The sequence below is a fragment of the Drosophila willistoni genome, chromosome 3R, assembly GCF_018902025.1.
Source record: "Drosophila willistoni isolate 14030-0811.24 chromosome 3R, UCI_dwil_1.1, whole genome shotgun sequence".
Lineage (NCBI taxonomy): Eukaryota > Metazoa > Arthropoda > Insecta > Diptera > Drosophilidae > Drosophila > Drosophila willistoni.
In genome coordinates, this window is record NC_061086.1 from 21162512 (window position 1) to 21186732 (window position 24221).

A 24221-nucleotide genomic window follows, 5' to 3' on the forward strand; every position below is an offset into this window, starting at 1 on the left:
GACCATGTATTGATGCTTCCTCTGCATGACAGTGTCTGAATATGACTTTGTGTGCTTTTCTCTGCGTGTGTGGTTGTGTTTGCGTAAAATACACACAATTTTTTTGTAAGCTGCTTAAATTTTTCCCCTTACATATTCGTGAAATTTGTGTAAAATATGTGTGTGTTTTTGTCCATTGTATCTTTCATGACCGTAGGCAAAACTCATGCACGAGCTGTTGAACTTTATTCGATCCGAAAAAGTCCTTCATAAAACTAAGATATTAGGTGTACCTTTTTTAAACGGCAAAGATCTTAAGCGTCCATTGAAAGATCAGGGCGCAAGTCAAAGAAAAATCTATCATCATGAACTATTATCTGTGTAAAGATCATCTCAATACTCCTACTGAAAGCTACGATATCAAGGATATTGAGTTTTCTTGTCTAATTGATACTTTTTAAAGTGCTAGTAATGGTAATATCCTTTGGCCATATTAAAGTACTATATTTTCAAATAACCAATTTAATCGGTTGATTTGATCATAATTTTAATAACAACTAAAAAAAGTAAAAATATAATACTAATCAATTCATTTGTTTATTGCACATCACTTGCAAATTTGTTTACGCTTCAATTAGCTTAGGTAAAAACGAATTTCATAACAAAATATTTTCATACGCTTCAAAATTAATTAATTTGATTCAATCAATCAATAAAAATGTATGACTAAATCTGGATAGAAAAATAAATTAAATATGCAAAGTGAATGAGCACATTGAATTTATAACATTTTCATCAGATGAAGTTTATGTAAACTAAACAAAACATTAAAAACTTAATATTCTAGTGTATGTGTGTGTGTTTGCATTCTGTATAGCCTAAAAACAAACACATCAAACGCAAAGCAAAGTTGGCATAGTTGTTCTTTAGTCTTTAGAAAAAGTTTCGCTTTTATCTAAGAAAAATCAATGAATGCTTCTATTCAATATTAATATGCACTATGGCCTGGCCTCTTTTACTTTACTTGTTTTCAATTGCATGCCGAAAATCCAACATAAGCATGTCATCGTCATTGCATTTCAATTTCCTTCAGCACCATGATCGACACTCCACCATTTCCATTTAACATTCTCTACCCACTTATGCCTCACTTGCATGCATATGCGCAAATAAACCGAATCAAGCGAAAATGTAAATAAGAGACGGCTCCAAGACCTCGCAAACCTCCCCTCACCCTTTCCAATCTCATCATCATCATGCACAACTACAACAATAACAACAGCAACAGCAACAGCTCGAACTTAACCTCACTCCATATCGATAAAGAGTATACAAAAAATGCAGTCAGTGCTAAAGCTGAAGCTGAAGTTTCGCCCAAAAATGTATGCTACATAAACGAACACACACACACATTTGGCAGGCGCTCGCGCGTAAGTGTGCACACAAACACACATTTATAGCCCACCCACTCACCCACTCCCTCTCTCTCTCTCTATCAATCTCTCTTGGTGTGTATATAGTTATTTCTTATTTTGCATAAATGCACCGCAGGCTCTGCTTTCCAGTTGGCTGTCATCGATTGTGCTGAGCCCAGTGTCTTGTCGAAAACACGCCTCAACCCCTACCACCTGCCGATTGGAGGACCTAGCGGCGTCTGCTGCAGCTGGTAGTGCTTCTTCTTTTGCTGTTGCTGCTGTTACTGCTACTGCAGTTGATGGAAATTTATTGAAAAAGTTTCGCCTTTCTTTTTTTATTTTTGTGGAATTTTTTTCATCCATTTTCCTTTGGCTCTTTTGTATGATGGTGGTTGACTATATGGTGGGTGCTGGCTTTTTATTTCATGCCCCGCATTGAGTTCAAGTTATTCGGAAAATAGCCAGCACTGCAGCTCATACATACTATGTAGTGCATGAGTGCATCTCTTTCGCTCTCTTTCCCCCTGTAATTGTGTGTGTGTGTGTGTGTGTGTGTGTGTGTGTGTGTGTGTCTGTATGTGTGTTTTCTTTTCTATTTAAATGGAGCACAAGTGAAGTGCGTATCCTCTTGTATGTTATCGTTTTACATATTAATTAAAGGACAGCCATAGTCTCATCGAGCGGAGCATGAGTGAAAGATTTAACTATATGGCGAATGCAATAAACGCATGCCTCTTGCAATGGAAAGCTCTCTGGCCAAAACGATTGAGGCGTGTTATGTCGGTGCGTGCTTAGGCTGGCTATGAGGCTGGAGATGAATGTGCAGCCAACGAAGCGTACATGTAAACGCTAATCCATCCGAGCAATGAGGTCAGGCTCAGTTGCATCCCGAACGTTTTCCAGCATGTGTCAATCAAATGGGTGTAGAGTGAAGAGAGAAAGGGTCCGGACCCGGTCCCGTTGCCTACCACAGATACTTCATCAGCTTAAAACAACAGGGATCCCCATCCCAGCCTCCCCCCACAAAAAACCCATCCGCCCTTCAACACTTACCGCGTTTCAATAATGAAATGCGTGACAGGCGCATTTCGTGGATGCTGCGAATGCGCCCAGGATAAGTTGACCGAGCGTGATGTGAAACTTATCAACAATGGACGCTCCGGTGGATCAGGCACATCTGCATTTTAAAAAGAAAATACAAGAGAACAGAGAAGAAAAACACATGAGAAAAATTTCAGTTAAAATGAAAAATAAGTCCAGAAACTCTTGGACTCGGTAAAGAGGAGAAACCAAGGAAACGGGAAATGTTCATTAAGGTTGTTATGCGTTTCATTAAGAAAACAAACCAAAAAGAGAAGTTACCCACTGGTCAAGTATTTGCGACCGTGCTGTGATGTAATGTAAGTAAATTGAGGAACGGATAAGGAATGAAATTAAAATTAAACTTACCCTGTACAAGCAGATCGACAATTGCTTCGGGTATATGACGATCGTTCACTAGGCATATATACTCCGAGGTATCACTCGCCAATGATGGTGAGAATTGCAAACCAAAATTATCCGACAAAAGTTGTATCTGAAATGTTAAGAAATGTAAATGAAAATGCAATTAAATTAAATTATCTCAAACAATTAAATCACTGTCCTGTTAAGCCTTTTAAATTGTTTTTTTTTTTTGTTGTGTTTTTCTGTTTATTTGTGTTCGTTCAAAGCAAACGGAAAGAGCAACCCACTGACAAAAAGGACAGACCAAGACAGACATTGAGATGTTGACAGGACCTCTGACAGCAACAATGTTGGACAACACGAGTTTCTACTTAAGGCAGCACAAAACTTTTTAATACGAATGACAAATAAGTTTTCATCCGCCCACACAACATACACACACACCAATATATGCACAGGCATATTTCCATTGTACAGGCAAGTGGCCGGATCAACAATTTTAAGAACAGTCTCAAGCAGGTCGAGTATCGGCAACATTTGACTCTAACCACTCATACACACACACACATACATATATAGATGAAAACAAATTTGTTGCCAAAACTTTTCACTGGTCATGCCAAATTTGTTTGTTCTCGGTTGTGGCAATCTTTTTGTGTTCATAATTGACATAGAGATACACATAGAATAAATGAAGTAGTGTGAGTGTGAAACAAAAACTGCATTTAGATATCTCTAGTTGTTGGGTTTTCTTTCATTTTTTTTTGTTGTTGTTTCTTTTATTGCACTCAAATTTCTAATTGCATTAAATGCAAAATTCTTGTCGGCTATCTCAATTGTCCCATCGGACATGCGACAAAGTGACCTGTCTTGTGTTATTGTTATTTTAGGCAAATTTAATAAGGAAATTTTTGGGTTTAGGTTTGAAGTTTTCTGTTGCAAAATGATTTTATTCATCAAGTATCTGGCTTATCTGCATCTACATATGGATGTATGTATGTGTGTGTGCTCGAACCTTGTTATTTACTTTAAAATCCTTTTCTATCTCTGTCCATGCATAAATGTGTGTCTGGCCACAAAATTGCAAGTTACTCAACCGCATAACCAAGCAGTCTCATCCCCTTCAAGTTGCCCTCTCTGCTTTTGCCTTTACTTAACTTCAGGCTCGATTGCGTTTTATTGTTCAGAATATTTGAAATTTTCAATTTGCATTGGCAAATTTTCAAGTAAATTTTAATCACATTTTCGCATTTTGTTCATTGCACATGTGAGTGGATTTTGGGCCAAACAAATCACTATCTTTTTCTCTGTCTTTCTCAATCCATCTCTCTTTCTATTTCAAGTTGGCAATCATTAATCATTGTTACATTGCCCTATTATATATTATACCATACATACTTACATATATATATACGCATGTATATGTAAACCTCATTCATTGTTTGCCAGGGGTTATATGTCAGTTGTAATAAAATGAAGCAGCCGCTCTCTACGCTACGCTGCCAAGGTGAAAAACTTTTAATACACATAATAGCCATAGACTAGCAACTGGCGGGAACTGGCGGGCCAAGAAATATGAGTGTGCTCTGGCTTGGACTTGGCTTGGAGAAGCAACTTCGGCTGCAACGCTCAAGTGTCCCAGTTTGCCATTTAACACATAGAGCCACCAAGCAGCCAGGCACTAGCTGAGCTTCTCAGCGTTCTCTTTGCAACTTCATCATCATTTTACTTCGCTACTTTCCCTGCCCCTCCTCCACCTATAAAGGCGATGGCCCCCGGAGTGCGTTTAGCTAAGGAGCTGCTCTGTCTTGCTGGCTGCTTCTTTAGGCACTTGAACATATTTTTTGTTCGTCGTTTCTTAGTCGGTTTTCTTTTTATTTTTTTGTCAAGTTTCTAGTGCAACTATCAAACATTTAAAATATATTAGCCGCACCGTCTGGCCTGGCTGTCTTCCCACCACTGTTGGCCACTTACTTCGCGTTGTGACTTTAGCTGCAGTAGTTTTTAGCTATGCCCTTTTTTTGTGGTGGGGGAGGAGGTTGGCAAAGTTCAAATAGCCGCCTAGCAACTGGCTATCAATTATTTTAACAGCTTCGCCTCGCTTTTTTTTAGGGAAAATAGGGGCAGAAAGAGAGAGATAGAAAAGGCAACTTTCTTCCCTTCACGATTCTCAAGTGCCTGTCAGCAGAGTTCCTTTCATGAGTGGCGAAATGAATTCTAATATGACATGAAATCCGCCATAAATTGCAAAATTGGTGTGGAAGCTAGAAAGTAGAAACATTTTCCATACTCACCCTAGGACTATGCAGCAATGGAATGCGATTGGCAAACTGGGCGATTGTCGTCGATGCTGTTTTCCAGACCAGGGTGTCCACCAGCGAATGCTCGTTAACACCCGGACAGGGTATGGTCACGTTTTTGCCAGCCTCGGCATTTACCTTAACGTAGTCCAGATTTGTGACGTCTGAAAGTGCAGGATAAAATGTATAACGTTAACGTTGGCTTGAGTATGTGAAAATTGAGGGCGGCAGCAGCAGCAACAGCATACCATTAAAAAGCCTTCTTCACAAAAGCCGGCTTAAGTTATTTGGCCACACAAAGGCATACAAGCAGCCACAAAAATGTTTACGGCCAGTTGTAAGAACAGGAGCAACAGCAAAGGAGGTAGGCAAGGAAAGGGTTAAATGTCTACAAGGCATTTTAATTACATAACATGTTTGCAGAGAATACTGTAAAGTAGCACCCGGATTTCTCTCTCAGTCGGTACTCTTCGACTATTTGCAACGATGCCCAAAAGTCGGTGTCAGCTACCGCTTCTGGTTTTGGTTTACCTTTACCTGACCAGGTGGCAGCAGTCGACGTCAGGCCTCTAGATTCCATTGTCCAATATTTGTTTAGGAAATTGCCAAAAAAAAAAAAAAAAAACCAAAAGAATAGAGAAATGAAATGCAGTTTCGATGCAAAAATGTCCGTGTGCAACTCGAGGCCAAAGAGCTTCAATTAAAATTATAAAAACAAATCGATTCTCGACTGAACATGGTCCAGGTCCTGGACCCAAAACTAGCACTGGCACAGCAGTAGCATTTGGGCAGTTGGCCAAGGCTTAACTGTTGCCCATAGTCGATATGCGGCTAAGCGGCTTGTGCATAAATTGCCAAGCGTCCAAGTGTTGGTAATAAGCATTAGGGCCGAACTGGGCTGAACTTGGACGTCGGATTCGATAGGCATTCCTCTCCCTTCATTCTCTTTCTCGCTCTCCCTCTGGAACTCTCCTGTCTCTGGCTGTCTATTTTGGCCTGCCATTTGCAATGAATTGAGAAATCATGCAGAAAACCCAGGCAAAATACTGGCACTTTGGAAATGTTCGATATTCATTCGCTTGACCCTTAACCATTCCTCCTTTATTTTTGCATATGGCCAATGGCAATAGCAATTCAACTGGTTGTTGCATTCGACTGCAATCAGCTTTCATGCAATTGCAATGACTCTCTGACCGAAGCATTTCAACAGTTCAATTGCCAACGATTGGGATTTTTTAGGAGAGGCCGAGGAATGAGCCAAACAGATCGAATAGAACAGGACAGGCCAGGACGCAGAAAACCAGAGCTACGGGGGATTTTGGCCAAAAATTGACATGGCAGATCAACTCATTTAAAATTTTTTTTTCCAGAATGGAAATGACTGTTGCATAATTCAGCTGTTGTTACCATTCATTTATACCAAAAATATACAAAAATTTCATACATTTTCCACTAGCTTTTCACAAATTACAATTGAAAAATGGTAAATATTTTCGACACTTGTTTCTGTAATGCGTCAGTATATGGAAAATTCATAGAAATTATGGTAAAAGTTTCAATTCCATGTCTGCTGAGTGAAATAATATGTAACAAGAACTTATGAATTTAAAATAATTGTTTTTCTTACAAAATGGTCAACTTGACACTTTTTATTCATTTTTTAAATTGGTATTGGTAATTAACAAATGTTAAATAAAAAATAAGTTCACCCCACAAAATGATAATGCAGACAGTGTAAATAAATTATAATTATTTTGAGCAACTTTGCAGCCAAAAGGCTCATGGGAATACTCTGAATGAAACAGGAAAATTAACCAACGACAAATGCCAATAAGGAGGCTGGGAAAAGCAACCCCACCCTAACCCACAGTCTACTCCACCCATCTATCTATATGTCTATCTATCCAGTTGTCTATCTTTAAGGGTAGACAACAATTGCACTTGCCCGTTTGTTTCCTGGCCGGGTTTATGCTTCGTTCGCTTGGTTGATTTCAGCTAATAATCAAATTGAATGCAACCCTCTGTCATGGATTGAATTTAAGCATAGCCCAACCATTCAGCCAATCCACCCGGCAACAATTAATTTTATTTATGTTGATTCTAATCAACGAAATACAGACAGAACTCGCCTCTCTGAGACAGCGTCTGTTGTCATGGCAATCGGCTTGGAAAAGGGACCAAAAAGAGACGAAAAGGACCACACACACCCAAGCAGGATAATATTGAATTTATGCATCACTGCCTCGACCGCTCTGAAACTTTAGAATCATCATTTTACAAATATTATTGTACTTGGTACTTGAATGGGTCTTCTACGAAGGTTTTGACCTGTTGCCATGCCAAACGGTTAGCCGTTAAGTACTTGGCAGAGGAGAAAGAAAAATAAATCCTTTGGATGTAATACATTTTGGATACTCTACGTTTTGCTGAATGGGTAGACTATGAAACTACTTTGAAAAAGTAAATCTGCCTATTAACAATTATAAGTCCCAGCCAATTACAAAAGATTTACCATTGCTGTATCCAATTATGTTGTGTGCTTTAATTGATTGATTTATATCGTTTTGCTAAAGGGTATTACCAAAATGTATATTTTCAGTTGTTTGGTATTGTTTTTAGATGCTTTCTTTTGTGTAACGGAGTAGTTATAACCTTGGCAACCACTATTTGCTACTATTTGTATTTTCCAGCATGTTATTAAGCCCTGCGGACATTTCCATTGACTCTGTCATGGCTCTCTGCAAACGATTTAAGTTTAATCCTTCTGCAATTTGCCCCTTTTCTGCTTCTGGTTTTGATTTTACGTTTGCCCTAACGCATTGAATTTCTCCATCCTCATTTTACCAGGATTTTGCGACACTGAAATCCATTTCCAATGGACTTTCGTTTCGGTAGTACGATCCAACAAGTTGCCTGCGTTTATGGCTCTGTCGATGGGTATAGCAATGGAGGATATTGGTTTGGGTTAAATCATTTGTATGCCATTTGGGGGTCAAAATTGTTTTGCAAATTGCTTCAAAATAGTTAAGGAGCGATGGGCAAAAGGAATTTGCATATCTTTTGAATTGTTATTTCGTTGGCTGTTTAAATGCTTTTAAGTGTTTCTTTTTGTTGATATCAGCATCGATTAAAAAAGTGAGTATTCGGTGAGTAATTATCCAATTAAAACTGAAGTTGCTGCTGCTGCTGCTGCTGCTGATGCTGCTGCTCTGGCGATTCCAGCCACTGTTGCGGACAGTCAGAGGACAGCCTCACAATTTGTAGGCGCACGTGGCCATGACAGAAAGGACGCGTCGTATGCGACCGACTGAAAGGATGCCTGTGTCTGAGACTTACTGTACAGACAGCCTGTCATCTTTGTAAATGGGGGAAATAAATGCGTGAGCAACCATCGACACACACACACACACACACACCCATCCATCGGCATAATGACACACACAGACGTAACACGCGCAATATCCTTTTTTTATGCCTGAGCGCAGCGAATAATGAAATTAAGAGGCAAAGAGAGGAAAAAAATGAGGAGGTGGAAGGATTGGTTGGGGGCGAGCCAGATAAAAGCCGACAAGTGGCGAATGTGAAATATGATTGGACCACGCCCACACGGCAGACTTCTCTTGTCTGTCAACCGCTTTAACTAGATGCAAGCATACAATTTGGCAACTTGAAGTGTTTCATTTGTGGCAAAATGTCTGTCAGACAGCCAGCAGCAGGCAAAGTCCTTCGTTCTTTTGCCCACAGCATTTGGCTAAGGGTCCTGGAATTGTGGCTCTTGGTTTTGGGTGGCTCGAGCTCTGGGTCTGGGTCATCAGGGATCAGTCAATAATGTTGGCATCAAATTGAAGGCAAGCTGACGGCAACTGTCAAACGAATGTGTTTCAATTTCGTTTAAAGGGTGAAAGGAATTGTCTGTGTGTGTGTGTGGGTGTACTTGTGTGTACGTGGGTGTGCGTGGGTGTGTCTATATGATGGACTGCAAAAGAGAAGGGGCAACGGAGTTCAGGCGGCGGTGGCCAACGATAATCCCCTTCCGTTTCATTACACAAATGCGGCTTAAAAGTAAATATATTATAAATACCAACAACAAAGTGAAAGCCCTATAAAATATGAGGCATATTAAAATGCAAATAAAGCAAGCCACACACACACACACTCATACACACAGGTGCACCCACACAGATACACTAGCCACAATATATCCTCCCCTAGTGTGGTATTGGTTAGCGGTGACGGAAAACTTTAAAAATTGCCTCTTGTCGGTTTTCCTTTTTTTTTTCTCATTTTTCCCTTTTCAATTTTTTTTTTTTTGTTGTTTGTTAAATTCGATGTTAACCACTCAGACGAAAGAGATTTTCGTGGATTAAATTTCATGTTGGCCAATGTTAAAGTGATCAAAATTAAACTGAAAATGAAAATAATTGCGCTCAGTGCTTAAATAAATTTTAATTCATTTTATGCATTTCCACCATCCATCCTCATTATCCATTTTTGGTTCGCTCACACGGTAAGCATCCTTGGGATAAGCCTGCAAATTGGTGCAGCACTCCCTGCAGGCTCTCCATCCAGCCCCCCCTCCATGTGTTCATCTCTATAGAAAACGTAACACATTTGGGCTTGCCCTGCAATTGGCAGCGGGCTATGAAAACGCCAGGTGAAAAGTGAAAGGCTCAAATAGTGCTACCACTTTTGCCTGGGCAAATACAAGCAAGCGCTTTTGATATACCCTCTGCAAAAGAGGAAATGCATGGGGTATATGCATTTGCCACCAAATATGTAAATGTTTGGCAAGTGAGCATAAAATTCAGTTACAAGCAGATATTTAGAATATATGTAAAGAATTAGGCGACAAGAGTTTTGCTTTTCTGATCATTGAATGCAAAGTAATTGGCTTGAACTAGTTATATGGCATTCTGCTCAATCGAGGGTATCTTGAAGTCGTAGCCTTCAAATAATAATTAAAATTTGTCTTTTTTGCCAGCGGAGAATCGTTTCTAGTGTGCCGTGTGTGTATGTGTGTGTGTCGCGTTGTCGCCCTTGTCGTGGCTGGTGCTTGGCGTAATTAAAGCTAAATAGCCTGCATAATGAGAAAGTAATTAGCGATGTTGTCGCTACCAGTGTCCTGGCCCTTACTTTGCGCTCTCTCTGTGTCCCTCTGTCCTCGTTGCTCCTAAGCTTTGCATCGCATTTCTATTGCTGTCAGAGGTAGTAGTTTTTTCCTACTGTTTTTCTGTTTAAGTGTATCCATTCAATGCCATTCTCACTATTACACTTTGATCTCTAATTGCGATAAGCAATTTGCATAATTTGTTTATATTATTTATATTGGTATTATGCAACGAAATTGCCTCTCTTCAGATATATGTATATCTATAAATTTTTAATGGTTTCCAATGAATTTTATGTATTTTATTTTATGTGAATATCATCGATTAGTCATAGCGGTAGAAGAGAAGATAGACAGAATGAAAAAGAGAGAGAGAGAGAGAGAGATATGGTGCAAAAAAATAATGCCATTTGTTGTATAAGCTTCTCGTGTTTATCTCATTATTTAAATTTTAAATAAATTGGATTTTAATTTTAAACCGCGAAAAACGTACAGTAGAAAGACACAGAACACGAAAAAAGTTGAAAAGGAATTATAATATTCGTTTCGCTGGCTGAGAGATTACATCCGATGAGCAGCTGGTGCGCTGCCTTGCCATATCTGTTTACATGTCTGTCAACCTGTCCCCCACTCCTCCGCCGCCCCCCTCCTCGCTGGCTTCAGCCAATCTGACTGTCTTTCATTTGCCATCGTCCCAACCCCCTTTCATTCCGGCAAGGCAAAACTAAAGCTCGCCGACATTTGCCGAAAAACAAACTCAAATAGCAGAGTAAGTTCTTTTCTCATTAAGCGCCATGTTTACACATAGACACCCAACCATTCTAACACCCATCCGCACACACACACACATACAGACATCGAGTAATGCACATATTTGCGCAATTTTCACACCAGCAGCGACAACGGAGGCCTTCTAATGAGTCCAAAATACAACGCTAGCCCACCAACCATTTCCCTATTCTCCGTTAGCCCGCAACTTTTGGCTCCATTTCCTTGGCCAGCGTAATCCATAGGCCACTCTGACACATTAGCCCACAACATTTTGCTATAGACCAAACAAGGTGGGGGGAGAGAGGGAAGCGATCAGAAGGTCTTCTCGGTGGGCGTTACCAATGTCAGTCAGTGATGTCGGTCGCCTGGGTGGGCGGGTTTTGCTGTGTTGTCAGTTGTGTGTAATTTGTTCAAAAGCTGCGTGGTAAAAACGAAACATGCTACAACAAGAGGCAACTTTTAATTAATCATGATGAGCTAAACAAAAGCCGAGTTTGGGAGTTGAAAGCCAACTGAGTTTTTAGCAAACAACAACGACAAAAATGTCAACAACAAATGTCTAGATAAATATATATGTCAACAAAAATACAACAACAACCAAAACTCTCCCTCGCTCTCTCTCTCTCTTTCTCTTTCTCTCCAACCCAAGCCAAGACAATTTGGGGTTGTCGAGATCCCCACTCTATTGCTAGTAGCAAATTTTTCCAATGGTGTCTTCACCAGGACAACGAATTCGACAAATATTTGCTTGTGCGATAATCAAATTTACATTTCGCTCAAGTAGAAAACGAAGTAGCCGGGCAGTTGGCACAACAGACCCTACTTACCTTTGGCTTCCTCCCGCCCCCTGCCCACAATCTACAGAAACAGTAGCAGCAGATGTTGCTGCTCTTGCAAAGTGCGAAAGTGCACCTGGGGCAGGTACAAGCACATTAGCCCGGTGGCAATGACAGTTGATGCGGCCTGCAATGCCTGCATTACAAGCAAAATTACTTAACTCCCGGTAATCATTAAAGTAGTAGAGCAAACAAAAAATTATTTTTCTCAGATTATTATCTTAATGCCTGGGAAGCTTGACACATGCAGCAACTCCAACAGCATGTGTTGCAACATAAAAGCGGGACTGGACAGCAAGAATTAAATCTTTGCAGTCCCATCCCCTATATGAGTTCTCGTTTACTTGTGAATTTAAAGGTTTATGCTAATATCCACCCGCATATATTTGCATTTTGGTTATGCGGGGGCATGTGGCCTGGATTTGGATTATTCACTCCACCAAAAAATATAATCAAAATAAGAGCGCATAGTTTGGCTCGTCTATAATGAATGTGTTCTAGCCACAACAATTGGACCTTAACAACTACAAAATATATTTAAATATTAACCATAAAGCGTAGAAGTTATTAGGAGATGTCCTTGGTTATTGGTAGAACATAAGGAAACAGAAAAAACCTGCTTTATTATGCAAATATGCTAAATATGAGAAATAAATTTAAAAGGGCCAAGAGCAAAAGGTTTCACTTGATTTGCTAGAACTTGAGTTTTCTTATCGATGTCCTTGAATACTAAAAATCGTAGCTAATTTTGACTAAGGTTAAGCTTAAATTCACCAGAAAAGAAAACCGTTCTCAATTTAAGTCAATGTTCTTAGACACTGAAGGTTAAACTGGTATCAGATTTAACTAATATGTTGGCAAGAACAACTTTAATATGAACTTGCCAAGGGCAAAAATGTTCGAGGCAACTTTTGTATGCTGTTGCTTATGTTTTGGCCACGCCCATACCAAATCACAATTTTGGCCAAAAACAAGAACAAGAATAACAACAACAACAACGAGAAAAACAAGAACGGCAACAACAAATTACATGACATTTGGGAATTTATCTCGGCCAAATATTTTGCGGCAAAAAAGAGGAACGCTGAACGAGGCCTATCTAATAAATTAAGCAATATAACAAGCTGCTTCAGCAACTCTTACGATATCTTGTCGATTGGCCTAAACCACCATTCTACCCAATTCTCTTCTACATTTTCCACCCCACTGCACCACCACCACCACCACAGAAAACCCCCCGCCTGGTATCACAAGCTACGAAAAGCTTTGCCACCTCCTTGGCAATTTCGCTTAAATTAAACACAAAACGACAAGTTGAACTGTAAACAAATGCGACAATTTATCTTACTTTCATTTAATTGTCGACGAGGAAAATGCTTACAACGCCGAATGTGAAGACAAAAGCCAAATTGTATTGGTGGGTGTGTGTGTGTGTGCATGTGTATGTGTATGAGCGTGTGTAGTTGTGGGCGGCATACAATAAGATAATCAACGTGAAATTAGCGATGACAAATTACTAAATGCCAAAAGCGAATAAAATTCATTTATATATGAAAATTTATCCCCGAAATGAAAAACTATTTATTTAAGCTAGGAACAAAAAAGAAAAAAAAAATGATAACAATAATAATAATCATTATAATAGAACTGAGTAAACACCAACAAATTTCCCTTTTTGTCTCTCTCTCTCTTCTTTTTGTCGCTCTCTTTCCTTCTAGCTAGTATGTGCCATGTTTTGTGGGCAGTGCGGCATGCAATATGATAAATAGAGTGCTGCTGCTGCTGCTGCTGCTGCTGTTGTGTGTTCATCACAAAGTGGGTCAGTTGTTTACTGACACAGTGACTCTTAAGTGCACCCACACACCGATAAACACGCATACATACATATCTACAGAGGGACAACACCCTTTCGCCTTAAAGTATGCAGCTGATGTGGCGCTGGTGTTGGCGTTGGCTGTTGCTGTTCAGTTTTGATACACTGAAGCGTCGACAGACGCACTCAACGCCGACAACAACCACAACAACAACAGCAACATCGACAACAAAAAAAACAACAACAACAAGAGCAGGAACATCAGCATCAAGCTGACACAGTTGACGTCTACAGTTGTAATGCAAGCAGGCAGGCCAACCACTCACTCAAACTCTAGCGACCATCCATCCGACCCCCAAAACCATCTCTCCATTCTTCATAGTTGTTCGTGCTTAGTTCCTACTCTTCTTTTTTCCCCCCTCTTATTGTATTCTGCAACGTTTTTATTCTTCTTCTCTTCTTTTTTTGGTCCCCCATTCTTGGTGTAACAGTTTTTGGTCAGAGTAGGAAATGCAAAAGTGTTTCATTGTGTGTTTGGCAGCAACAATTTTTGTTAAGTACTTGGAAACATTTAAATGCTAAATTGTTGTTTGGCACAAGGGTTAAACTTTTCTCGCCCTTTCCTGTCTGTGTTCCTCGTTCTCTCTCTCTCTCTCTCTCTAGCAATGCATCTCTGTAATTCTCAGCTCTCTATGGAAGTGCACTCATTTGAATTGAATTTCGTACTGATTTGCAGTCAAACAATAAACCAACATCACCTTCAGTTCAAGCTAACCACCTCTTAAGCTTGATTTGTTCAGATTACCCATCCAGGACCGGATCATTGTGGTTTCTAATTAAACAACTAATTGTATATAAAATAAAAATAATAGCCTCGTTGGTGAATTTCACATATCACACCAAATGGTTTTTAATGAATAGAGAATTCGCATCGTTTTATCGAATACTACTTTAATATAAAACTAAGAATTGACTAATGACTACTAAATAAGAACTAACTTTAAAAAGGTACTTAGTTCAAAACTTTTAATATTTCTTAGTTTAATACAAAGTCGCTCCCGATTATTTGACTAAGTCCACTCCTGTTGCCAACCCATGACCCTATTTCTGTGCGCCTGTGTGCGTATGTGTGTTTGCAAGCACGTGTGTTGCCATTGTAACTGTTTTGCAGGTCAAGTGTGTGTGGCGCATGCCGCAACAATGGGTGATTCTCTTCTCGACCACCCAACTGGCGCAGCATCTCAAACCAAACACTCAAACCCACTCCCCCCCTTGATGGTTGACCCCCTGCCACCTACACCTGAGACCACCGACCAACACAAATAGGAAACGTATACGCTTGATACTTACAAATAAACGAGACAGTTGACTACATGAAGTCGAGCTATGACATCAGAAGGGCAAACTAACTGTCAAGCGTTGCGTATACGCAATGTGAGATGTTTCAGAAGCCAAGAGTAAGCTGAGAGTTTGTTGTTGTTCTTGTTGTTATTATACCGCCCCCTTTTGATTGCCAGTAAAGAGCATGAAATGTGTGGCAAGCTCTTGGCTACATTTTCTAATGCATTTTGCGTGCGTGTTTATTATTTTAATTACTAAAGCAGGCAAAAGCATCAGCGACTGTCTGATCCTGATGCAAATTGCTGCCTACGTTTCATTCAGAGCTTTTTTTACGGCACGTGCTGTGGCAGATGGCAGCCAGATAAACAGAGAGAAATAGAGAGAGAGAGAGAGAGCAAAAAAAGCATTAACTATTAAATCCCCGGTTGGCGCTCATTAAAATGCACTATAATTATTTGTTTATGAGCTGGCCCTGCAAGAGCTGCGCTGGACCAACAGCCACCGTTGACAGTTGTCGACTGCTGCCAGTTTATCATTTCATTCAGCTTTTCTCTTTTTATTGTGACACATTTACCAAATGCTTTTTTACATGTTTGTCATTCAGTGAGTTAGTATCTGTAAGTGTGTGTGTGAGTGTGTGTCTTTGGCATTTGCGTGATGAGCTTCGATTTCTGCTTTCAGCCATCAGCCATCAGGATGATTTGCACTTTTTGTGAGTCGTTCTGCTAATAAAGTGGTTTCCACCATCAACACACAAAAAAGCCCTACAAAGTGGGTCATTATAGGAGAAAGAGAAGCTAGTCGCTTGCCTTGAACTCTTTTAGATCTATAAATAATGTGACATTATTGGATTAATTTGGATATGCATTTCTTTTCATTAGTTTAATTTCATCAATGGCCGGTGGTGTGTTTGTGTGTGTGGGTGTGCCAACTGCTTTCCTTTCACTTTAACCATCTCTTTCACTCCACAGCTAATGACAGCAAAAGTTTTCATATATATAAAGAGAGTTCCTGAGTGGCAGCTGCTCGCTTTTATTATTCTTCTTTTATTTTTTTCTACATTTTTGCTTTCCATATTCTAGTCATTGGTTTCGTTTCGTTTTTTTTTTCGTTTGTCGGTCTTGAAGATAGTTTCGGCAAATTGGTTTTTGGAAATTGCCAGGCCACAGGCAATTGCCACAATTTGTTAAGCCTCTTTCAACCACAAGGCTTTTAGCATATCTATGTGTCTTTTAAATAGTTGCATAATATGCTTTCGTTTTAAGGTAACAGAAGTTCAAAAAAAAAAAGTCTTCGATATTTTAATATTTTTATTTTGCCTAAATCAAATTTATTGGTAAGCAATCAACTTGATTAAGTGAAAAATTGTCAATGTTCAACAGACATTTATAGTACGACGATACATAAACTGCATTTGGAGAGTAGAATTCCAAGCAGTAATTGACTAAAGGCTTTTAAAAATCTTTCTTTTTGTTGGTATATAAAGTTGCATTAGTTATAAATGGAATTTTGTCAATTTGATAATGAATCGAGCTCTAGAGAAGTCTGCTAACCCTTTTTCTCTATATAACATTGTAAACCCTTTTTAAAACAAGTTTAGGACCATGGTATTAGCAACTCTCCTCATGATTTCTCATGCTATATTAGCAAGTGTTTAATTTTAGTATTCTCAGATTCTCTATTGGATTAAAGACATGACTTTCCGGTTGGTATCTATTCTCCTATGGTCTCTGGTATCGAAGCTGGTGAAACATTTAAGACCAATGACGACTCTGTGGACACTAAATGCAAACTGTAGGCACACACGTTCGACACATATATGAGGGCAACTGCAGAGTCAGTAAATTTGTGCAAATGTTTGTGCCCTAGTCAGATATATATATTTATATATACATATATAAAACGTGTATATGTTATACACGTATATATATGTAAGCATAGGTAGCTTATCAGTTCTCATAATAATTGCAGCTGCAAATTGTCTTTGTTTATTGTGGTACATCAGATGCACATGAAAATTTCGGCCCATATGGAGAGAGAGAGTTTGTGTGTGTGTGTGTTTGTGTATGCTATTTTCATGATGACAATTGTTTGCTTTGCTTAAACACACATAGACACAGAGAGTTAAAGAGGATGAAGCGGTTGGCAGACAGGATATGCTAACATGTACATGGGATATTTAAATTACAGGCACACGAGACAACTAATAAACTTTACTCATTACATCTGCTAATAAATTGTTATACATAGTAACGTATGTACAACAACAGATCCAATATGGTTTAATGATACAGCAAAAACTTTAAGTTGCCCATGAAATTTGGGAGCCACAGTTTATTGCTCTCCGATCAATCGATGACATCAAATGTCTGGGGGACCAAAAATCAATTAGCATTCACACGTCATGTTTCTGCAAATATGCAGACATTTTGGGCCAAGCAGATGATGGGCAGACGACGACAATTTGCCAAAAATAAATACATGAAACAAAATCAACAAAAACATACAGACTGTGCTCCTCCCCATCGTTTTGTGTTCTCCATCATCATCATCATAAATAAAAAACCAATTAATTTATCATCATCTCCAGGGTGTCAGAGTGTCAGTCGAGAGGAAAAAAAAAAAGAATATAACAAGCCAACACAAATGTGTCTATTTATGCTATAGTAAAAAGTCCAAGAAGTTCTTGATGAAATATTGTACACCCTTTCGCTTAAAGTAGAGAATGAAATGTGAATACAATAAAGAAAAGAACTTTGAATTATTTGAATACTTTAAATGTTTCACTTTAAATGTCAACTCATCAAGAAGACTTAAGTTCTTGGAATTGTTTTCATTAAACACCCAAAAACTTGCGCATTCTTTTCAACGCTTAGTAGACAAATTAAAGAGGTTTCTGTTGTCATTGTAATCTTATTTTCAAAGTCTCGCCTCGGCCTGTGGAGAATATTGTGTTTCTACAAAAAACGCCTTTTCTCAGAAGTTTAGCTTTAAATAGACGTTTTGGCTAAAGGTTGCCATCGAATGCCAAGGCATGCCTCGGATGAAAGCAGAAAGAGACCTTTCCTATTTGCCAGTCGGGCGTTAAACGAAATAACGCTAATGGCAACAACACACGACACCTAGCATAACTTTTTGCCTGGGTAGTGGAAAGGCATGTTACTCATACGCCGTGTTGTACAAACGAACACGCACACGCATTACAAATGATTCTCCTCTCTCCGTGTGTGTGAGAATGTATATACATATGTGTGTGTGTGTGTTTTTTTTTTGTGTGTTGTTTGCTTTTTGCATATTTTTCACCTCAACTCAATACTGTTTACTTCTCGGTTTTGCTATTTTCGTGTTCGTAGGCCGCACAAATGACTTTGTGGCTGTCTCACGCACATTCTCTTCTTCACTGCGAGAATGTTGTGTCTCCAGACCAGCACCTGCCACCTTCTACCACACACATTAGCTTAAATTTAAATTTAGTTGCTCGCATTTGTTGCCAACTGCAGTATGGGCATAATCAAGCGCCGCAAATATGTTTGCTGTCTCTGCCTGCCGCTCTAATGTATTTTTGATCATAATTCTTCTCATAAGCGGCCTTTTATTTATTTACTTTTTTGTTACTTTGTTTAACTATCAACAAATTTATTAAAGCTCAAACTTTGCTTTTTACCATTTTGTCGGTTTCTCTGCTGTAAGTTGTTTGCGTAGGTGTTGCCGGGTAGCAATTTTTTTTTAGTTTTTTGTTTCGTTGTTACTGTTTGCCAGGTAAACAATTGTGTGTAGTCAGAGGCACACACGCATGTCCGGAATACTCTTGTTGTTTATCCATACCCTGTAACCATAAAAGCTAAAACGGGTATGCAATAGGTTAGATATTGCATTAGTCGAAATGATCCTGCTAGAGGAAAAACAGTTTTTTGTAGATGAAGAAAATTGGATCAGCGATTTACAAAATATTTCTTAATATTTACATGAATACAATGAAACAATAAAAGATCTAATAGGTACTAAAACTTCTTTCCGAAGAAAGGTTCCTATAGTTCGTTTGTTTTCTAACAAGAGAAGCCTAGATAATAGATATTTAAAAATATTCTAATTCTAATTTCAGATATTTTATGGGGTATTTTTTTAGTCGGCCTTAGTGAGGCTTAAGTCATGGCCATTTTCATTTTGTTATGTTGCCAACACATACTCAATGCTGATATTATAAGTTGTTGTGGCAATTGTTTGTGTTTCATTTCTATAGTTATAATGTTTGTATTTTTACGGCTAATTACTCATATATTTGGAATTGTTTTGCTAGGGTAACGTGTCGTATGCGTGATATGGCCACTTGACAAGAAGGCAAAATAAAAACTATTTTGGCATTTGCCATAAACATTAGCATTAACATTTACACACAAGCACACACAGATTTTGCTTTAGTTGCAAGCAGGAAAGAGGGGGCGTGGCTATTTGTATATGTATATAATAATTGGGGTATAAAAACAATGAACAGCAATAATGTGCATAATAATTTTAAATGCACACACAGACACACACACAAACATCAAGTCTCTTAGGAATATGAAAGCAGTGGAGGGCTCTTGTACACACACACACACACACACACACGGCAACAGAAACGTGCTTTTAAGGTTAATTAGCACAATTTTGTGCTGCTTTTATGGCCCCAAAAAACAAGCGTCTGGCGTGTGGCCATGGCCAGGCCAGAACAAGCCAAATCAGGCCTTGCCTCGGGTACCCAGTTCCCAGATCCCCAGTTGGCCAGCCAGTTGCCATATCCAACTTGCCAAGTCCCAGTTACCAATTTCGAGTTGCCTGTAACCAGTTGCCCGACGTCAGTCTTGAGCTCCCAGCCGACTTCATTTGCGGTCGCTTATAGCAGCAGCAGCCAATTTTCTTTTAACTGTTGTTTGGGTTTTCCTCTTTTCTGCTGTGGCTGATGCTTCTGCTCCTGCTCCTGCTGCTGCTGCTGCTGCTGCTGCTGCTGCTGCTGTTTCACCCGTTCAACGTTGACCCCAATTTGTTCACAGCATGCCCACGGGCGCAGTCTGGTCGTTTAATTGCTTATATTTTCCGGTTTTTTCTTTTTTTTCACATTTCTTTCTTTTGAAACGAGTGCCGAGAGCGTGGGAAAGCTAAAGTAGAAGCAGAGGAAGGAGAAGGGAGAAATTGCCTCGAATTGTGCCATAGAAAATAATAGAAATTGCTGTTAAACGACCATAAACGTTCAAATGAGTTGCAGTTAACGCCTGCACTGACCATTGGCCTCATCTAATCCGCCATATTCGTGTTCAATATATATCGTCTGCAAACTTTCCAGCCGTGCTAAAAACTCTAAAATATTTCTGGAGCCAAAACTTTGCCGACGGGCGGTCATAAATAAATCAGAATCAAAATGCAAGCTTAAAGCACGGTACGAAAAAAAGCCAGTATTAAAACATAAAGACATAAAGTTATGCCCTGTAATAAAGTTTTCGTAATTTAGTCGATTCTTTCCCCCAAATATCAATTCTAAAATTTACAGTGGTATTTATAGTGGAAAGTTTACATTACATCCGGTAATTTTTATGATATCTCTTATAAGATATTGTTAAAAATGCAACTAAGGGCATAGTTAAGCTATAAATATATTGTAGATAAACTAATAGACTCAAAAACGGTCAATATAAATCGAATATAGATATGTATATTTATATGCTCGTTCAATAAACTTTTATACCTTACTTATATAGAGTATTACTATAAAACTCTCATGTTTAAACGTTAAGCTTCTTACTTACTTTCGCACTCTGCGTAAATTTGATGAGCTTGAATGTTTTCTTTTATTATTTTTTTTTTCTTTCAGTTTCATTTATGAAATTTATTTCTGTGTGTACGTCTGTGTTTTATTTTTTTTCTGTTCTGTTTTGTTTGTTAATGCCATTGAAATTGTATTATTCACGTCCAAGTGAATACATTTGCGTTCAACTCACGCATTTATTTTACTTTTTTATTTCATGAAAAGAAGCAGAACCAAAATGGCGTTGGAAATGTCGCTGAATCTGATTTTGACAGCTGTTGCTACCTGGTCCAGTCGAGCATTGAAGATATATTCAGTAATGGTCTCACTATTGGAAAAAAATTTGAATTTGAATGGCAAACTGTTGATTTAATATTGCAATTCAGGAAATTACAATGCCAAGATATGCGTAAAGTGACAAAATTAACTCAAAAAGCTACTTCGTATTTCTAATTGAAGTATTTGCAAGGAGTTTTTGTTTTCTTCATACACAGATAGAAATGTTTCAATATGTGATAATTTTTTGGGGATTTTAATGAGAATTGAGGGCCAGGTCTAAGCTAAATCTTCTCCTCCATCTAATTTATAATGATAAATTATGTTTTGAGGCCACTAAACGTTTCCTGCCATAATAAGGCAATCATCAAACCTAATTTAGATGAACATTTGATAAAATATTCATAGGTGCGAAATATGGCCTGCAGTTATAGAGTTTTGTTATTAAAGGAATTGCATCTTATATAGTTTAATGCAAACATTATCGATTTGCGGTTTATATTGCTCACTGACTCATTAAGTTGCTGGAAAATTTCACTTGAATGGAAAGCATCTGTGTCTATCGACAATTAATTTGTAAATTTAGCAAATGAGCATACAAATTTTATGTAAATTGGTTCGAAATGTTTTCCAAACCATGGTCCTGAACTGACTAGCGGGATGGCTGGCTGGCTAGTTGGTTGGATGGTTGGTTACCTGGTTGACAGGGGACAAAGTCCAATGGGTAACTACCAAAATGCCGAAATGAATCGAACCGAATTGAACTGAAGTGAACTGAACTGACATGAATGTGGCCATTGGTAATTGCTTGATTTGCATAATTTATTGTGAACCGATGCAATTTCATTTCAATTTGAGGTGTTGAGGCCCTCAACAACTGAAATATTTTTGGTAGCCGAAAATAGTTACGAAAATATTATCACTCGTTTGGTGAAAGGTGCTTAATTAGTCAAAAATTGCTGATCATTTTGCATAAATAGTAATTAAATGAAATTAAAATTGCTGAATGAAGGCGCCCAAAATGTTTTGGGTTCATTGTGGATTTGGTCTGACTCTGGTCTTATGGGTTGGCCCTAACAATCAGGTCACTAGCACTGGAGATTGGTTTGAGGGTACTGGAGTTGGCTTTAATGGGCTGCCATTTTGAGTGACACGCCCACTCAACACGAGTCCAACAAACCAGCGCCAGCTTTGGGGCGTCGCTGAAACGCAGAGCGCAATTTATCAAAATGAAATGGCAGAGAGTAAGCGTAGAAGAAGACGACGACGACGACGGCGACGCCCGAAGAAAATGGAAAAAAATTGTGAAAAGCGAGGCGAAAAGTGAAAAACTTTTGCATTGCACAATTTCGCGTCTGTCGACATTCCGTTTTTATTTTTATTTTTCCTCTCTATCTTCACACGCTTTCTCTCTGATTTTGGCTTGTTTATTCAGCAGCAGCAGCAGCAGAAGAAGAAACCAAGTCAACTGATTGGCTGCCTCTTCAGTCCGCCGTCAGCTGGCAGCTGACATTTTAGTTGGCATAAGAAGTAAACAAATGTTTGAGTTTCCCATCCAACTTTCCCCTTCAATGCCACTTTTCCTAAAATAGCCAAAAAGCAGGAAGCATTGTCTCTGCAGTTAAGGCCACTCACTTTTACCCGCTTTATTACCCCTCAATGTCGGGTAAAAACCATATTTTGTTGCATTCACTTTGATTGTTTGCAACATTTGCAACATTAACCGCTACGTAATAAAATGGCCACCAAAAGGAAAAAAATGCGAAAGCAAAGTCAGAGAGATAAACTTGAGTTTTATTTGCCTTGCCTTTTAGTTGCTCCAATGTCAATACGAAATAAAGAACATTTCACAAATGGAGTTGCTAAGATTGCTGCTGGTTTTCTGGAGGTCAGTTTTGTGTGTGGGCAGAAGCAGCTGCAAAACTTTCGTTTTGATAATGAATTGTGGCAAATGCTGTAAGACAAATGCAGACAATTTACTTAAACAGAATTGTGGCAGTTGGCACTTAAAGCCGAGTTTCAATTACCATTTACAGTCAGTAGAAGTCTGTATTTAGTCCACCATTTCCTCTATCCATCTCTCTTATTCGCTTACTCCATTTTTTTGTTTGATGCATTCATAATGCTGGAAATTACATTTTTAATCAATCAAAATGTAAATTTCACTTCGTGTTTAATATTAATTAATATAAAATGTCCAAGCTAAGCCATTTTCATTACAGCCATAACAATGAAAATGCCGGCTTGTAATTGCTAAAATTGTAGTTGGAAGAGCCATCTCCCTGGCCAGAACCATTCCTATCTCCTGCCCGTTTTGTAATTTGCACACTTTTCCATTGCAGACTGTTTTTTTAATGCCTTCTTCTCCCACTCCTACATTCCCAACTTTCTCTCTCTCTCTCTCTGTATGTGTGTTATCGTGGCGTATTTTCACCCACTTTCGAGCTGCGTTTTCGGCCACGTTTTTGTTTGCCAACGCCACTCGAAATTTTCCATTTAAATGGTAAATGCAGCGAAAGTCAGACCAAAGCACTGCAAGAAAATCCAACTAAAATGGCAGGCAAACAAAAAAAAGTACACGAAGGAAGGAATGCCACAGCTGCCATGCAGTGAAAGGATTCAGCCAGGGTAAAGTGCGGTACAGTTACGGGCTGGGGGACAGAGCCGTCTCTTTACTACAGGGAGTCTTCCGGCTGCAGCAGCGTCGGTGGCTTTGATAGCGTCATTGGCGGCACAATGACTTCATAAACAGATTTTCATTTCGTTGCCATTCGTTTTGGTTCGCTTTCTCTCTCTCTCTCTCTCTCTCTCCCTCTCCCTATCTTTCTCTCTGTCTGTCTGTCTGTCCGTTTCTTTTCATTTTTGTGGGCGCCATTAAACCACAATTTCCTGTGCTTTATGCGGAACAACAGTCAGACAATGCCGTCTATATATATACACATCCACCTACATATATACATATACATTCAGAGTTCGTCTGCTGTTAAATTTTGTTGTTGCTTTGAATTTTATGCTAATTTTTGGTTGCTATTTTACGGTTGGCCCAATTGCCACATCAACAAATTGTAGTTACTTTATAATTGCTGTAATAGACAACTCATACATTGATTGAGCAAACAATTTAGATTCCATTCGATTGCAAAACTGCAAAAAGTTTT

The 24221-nt window shown here is 38.9% G+C and overlaps 1 protein-coding gene across 3 annotated transcripts in view; it reads right to left on the reverse strand.

Moving 5' to 3' along the window:
• LOC6647068 (tyrosine-protein phosphatase 99A) overlaps positions 1-24221 on the reverse strand; it is a 105642-nt gene that overhangs the window by 66171 nt on the left and 15250 nt on the right. For all 3 annotated transcript variants that reach the window (XM_047013534.1, XM_023178462.2, XM_047013533.1), the window contains exons 2-4: positions 5135-5304; positions 2844-2970; positions 2448-2571 (exon numbers count right to left, since the gene is read on the reverse strand). In XM_047013534.1, coding sequence (XP_046869490.1) covers positions 2448-2571; positions 2844-2970; positions 5135-5304 — 421 coding nt within the window. The remainder of the gene's footprint in view (positions 1-2447; positions 2572-2843; positions 2971-5134; positions 5305-24221) is intronic.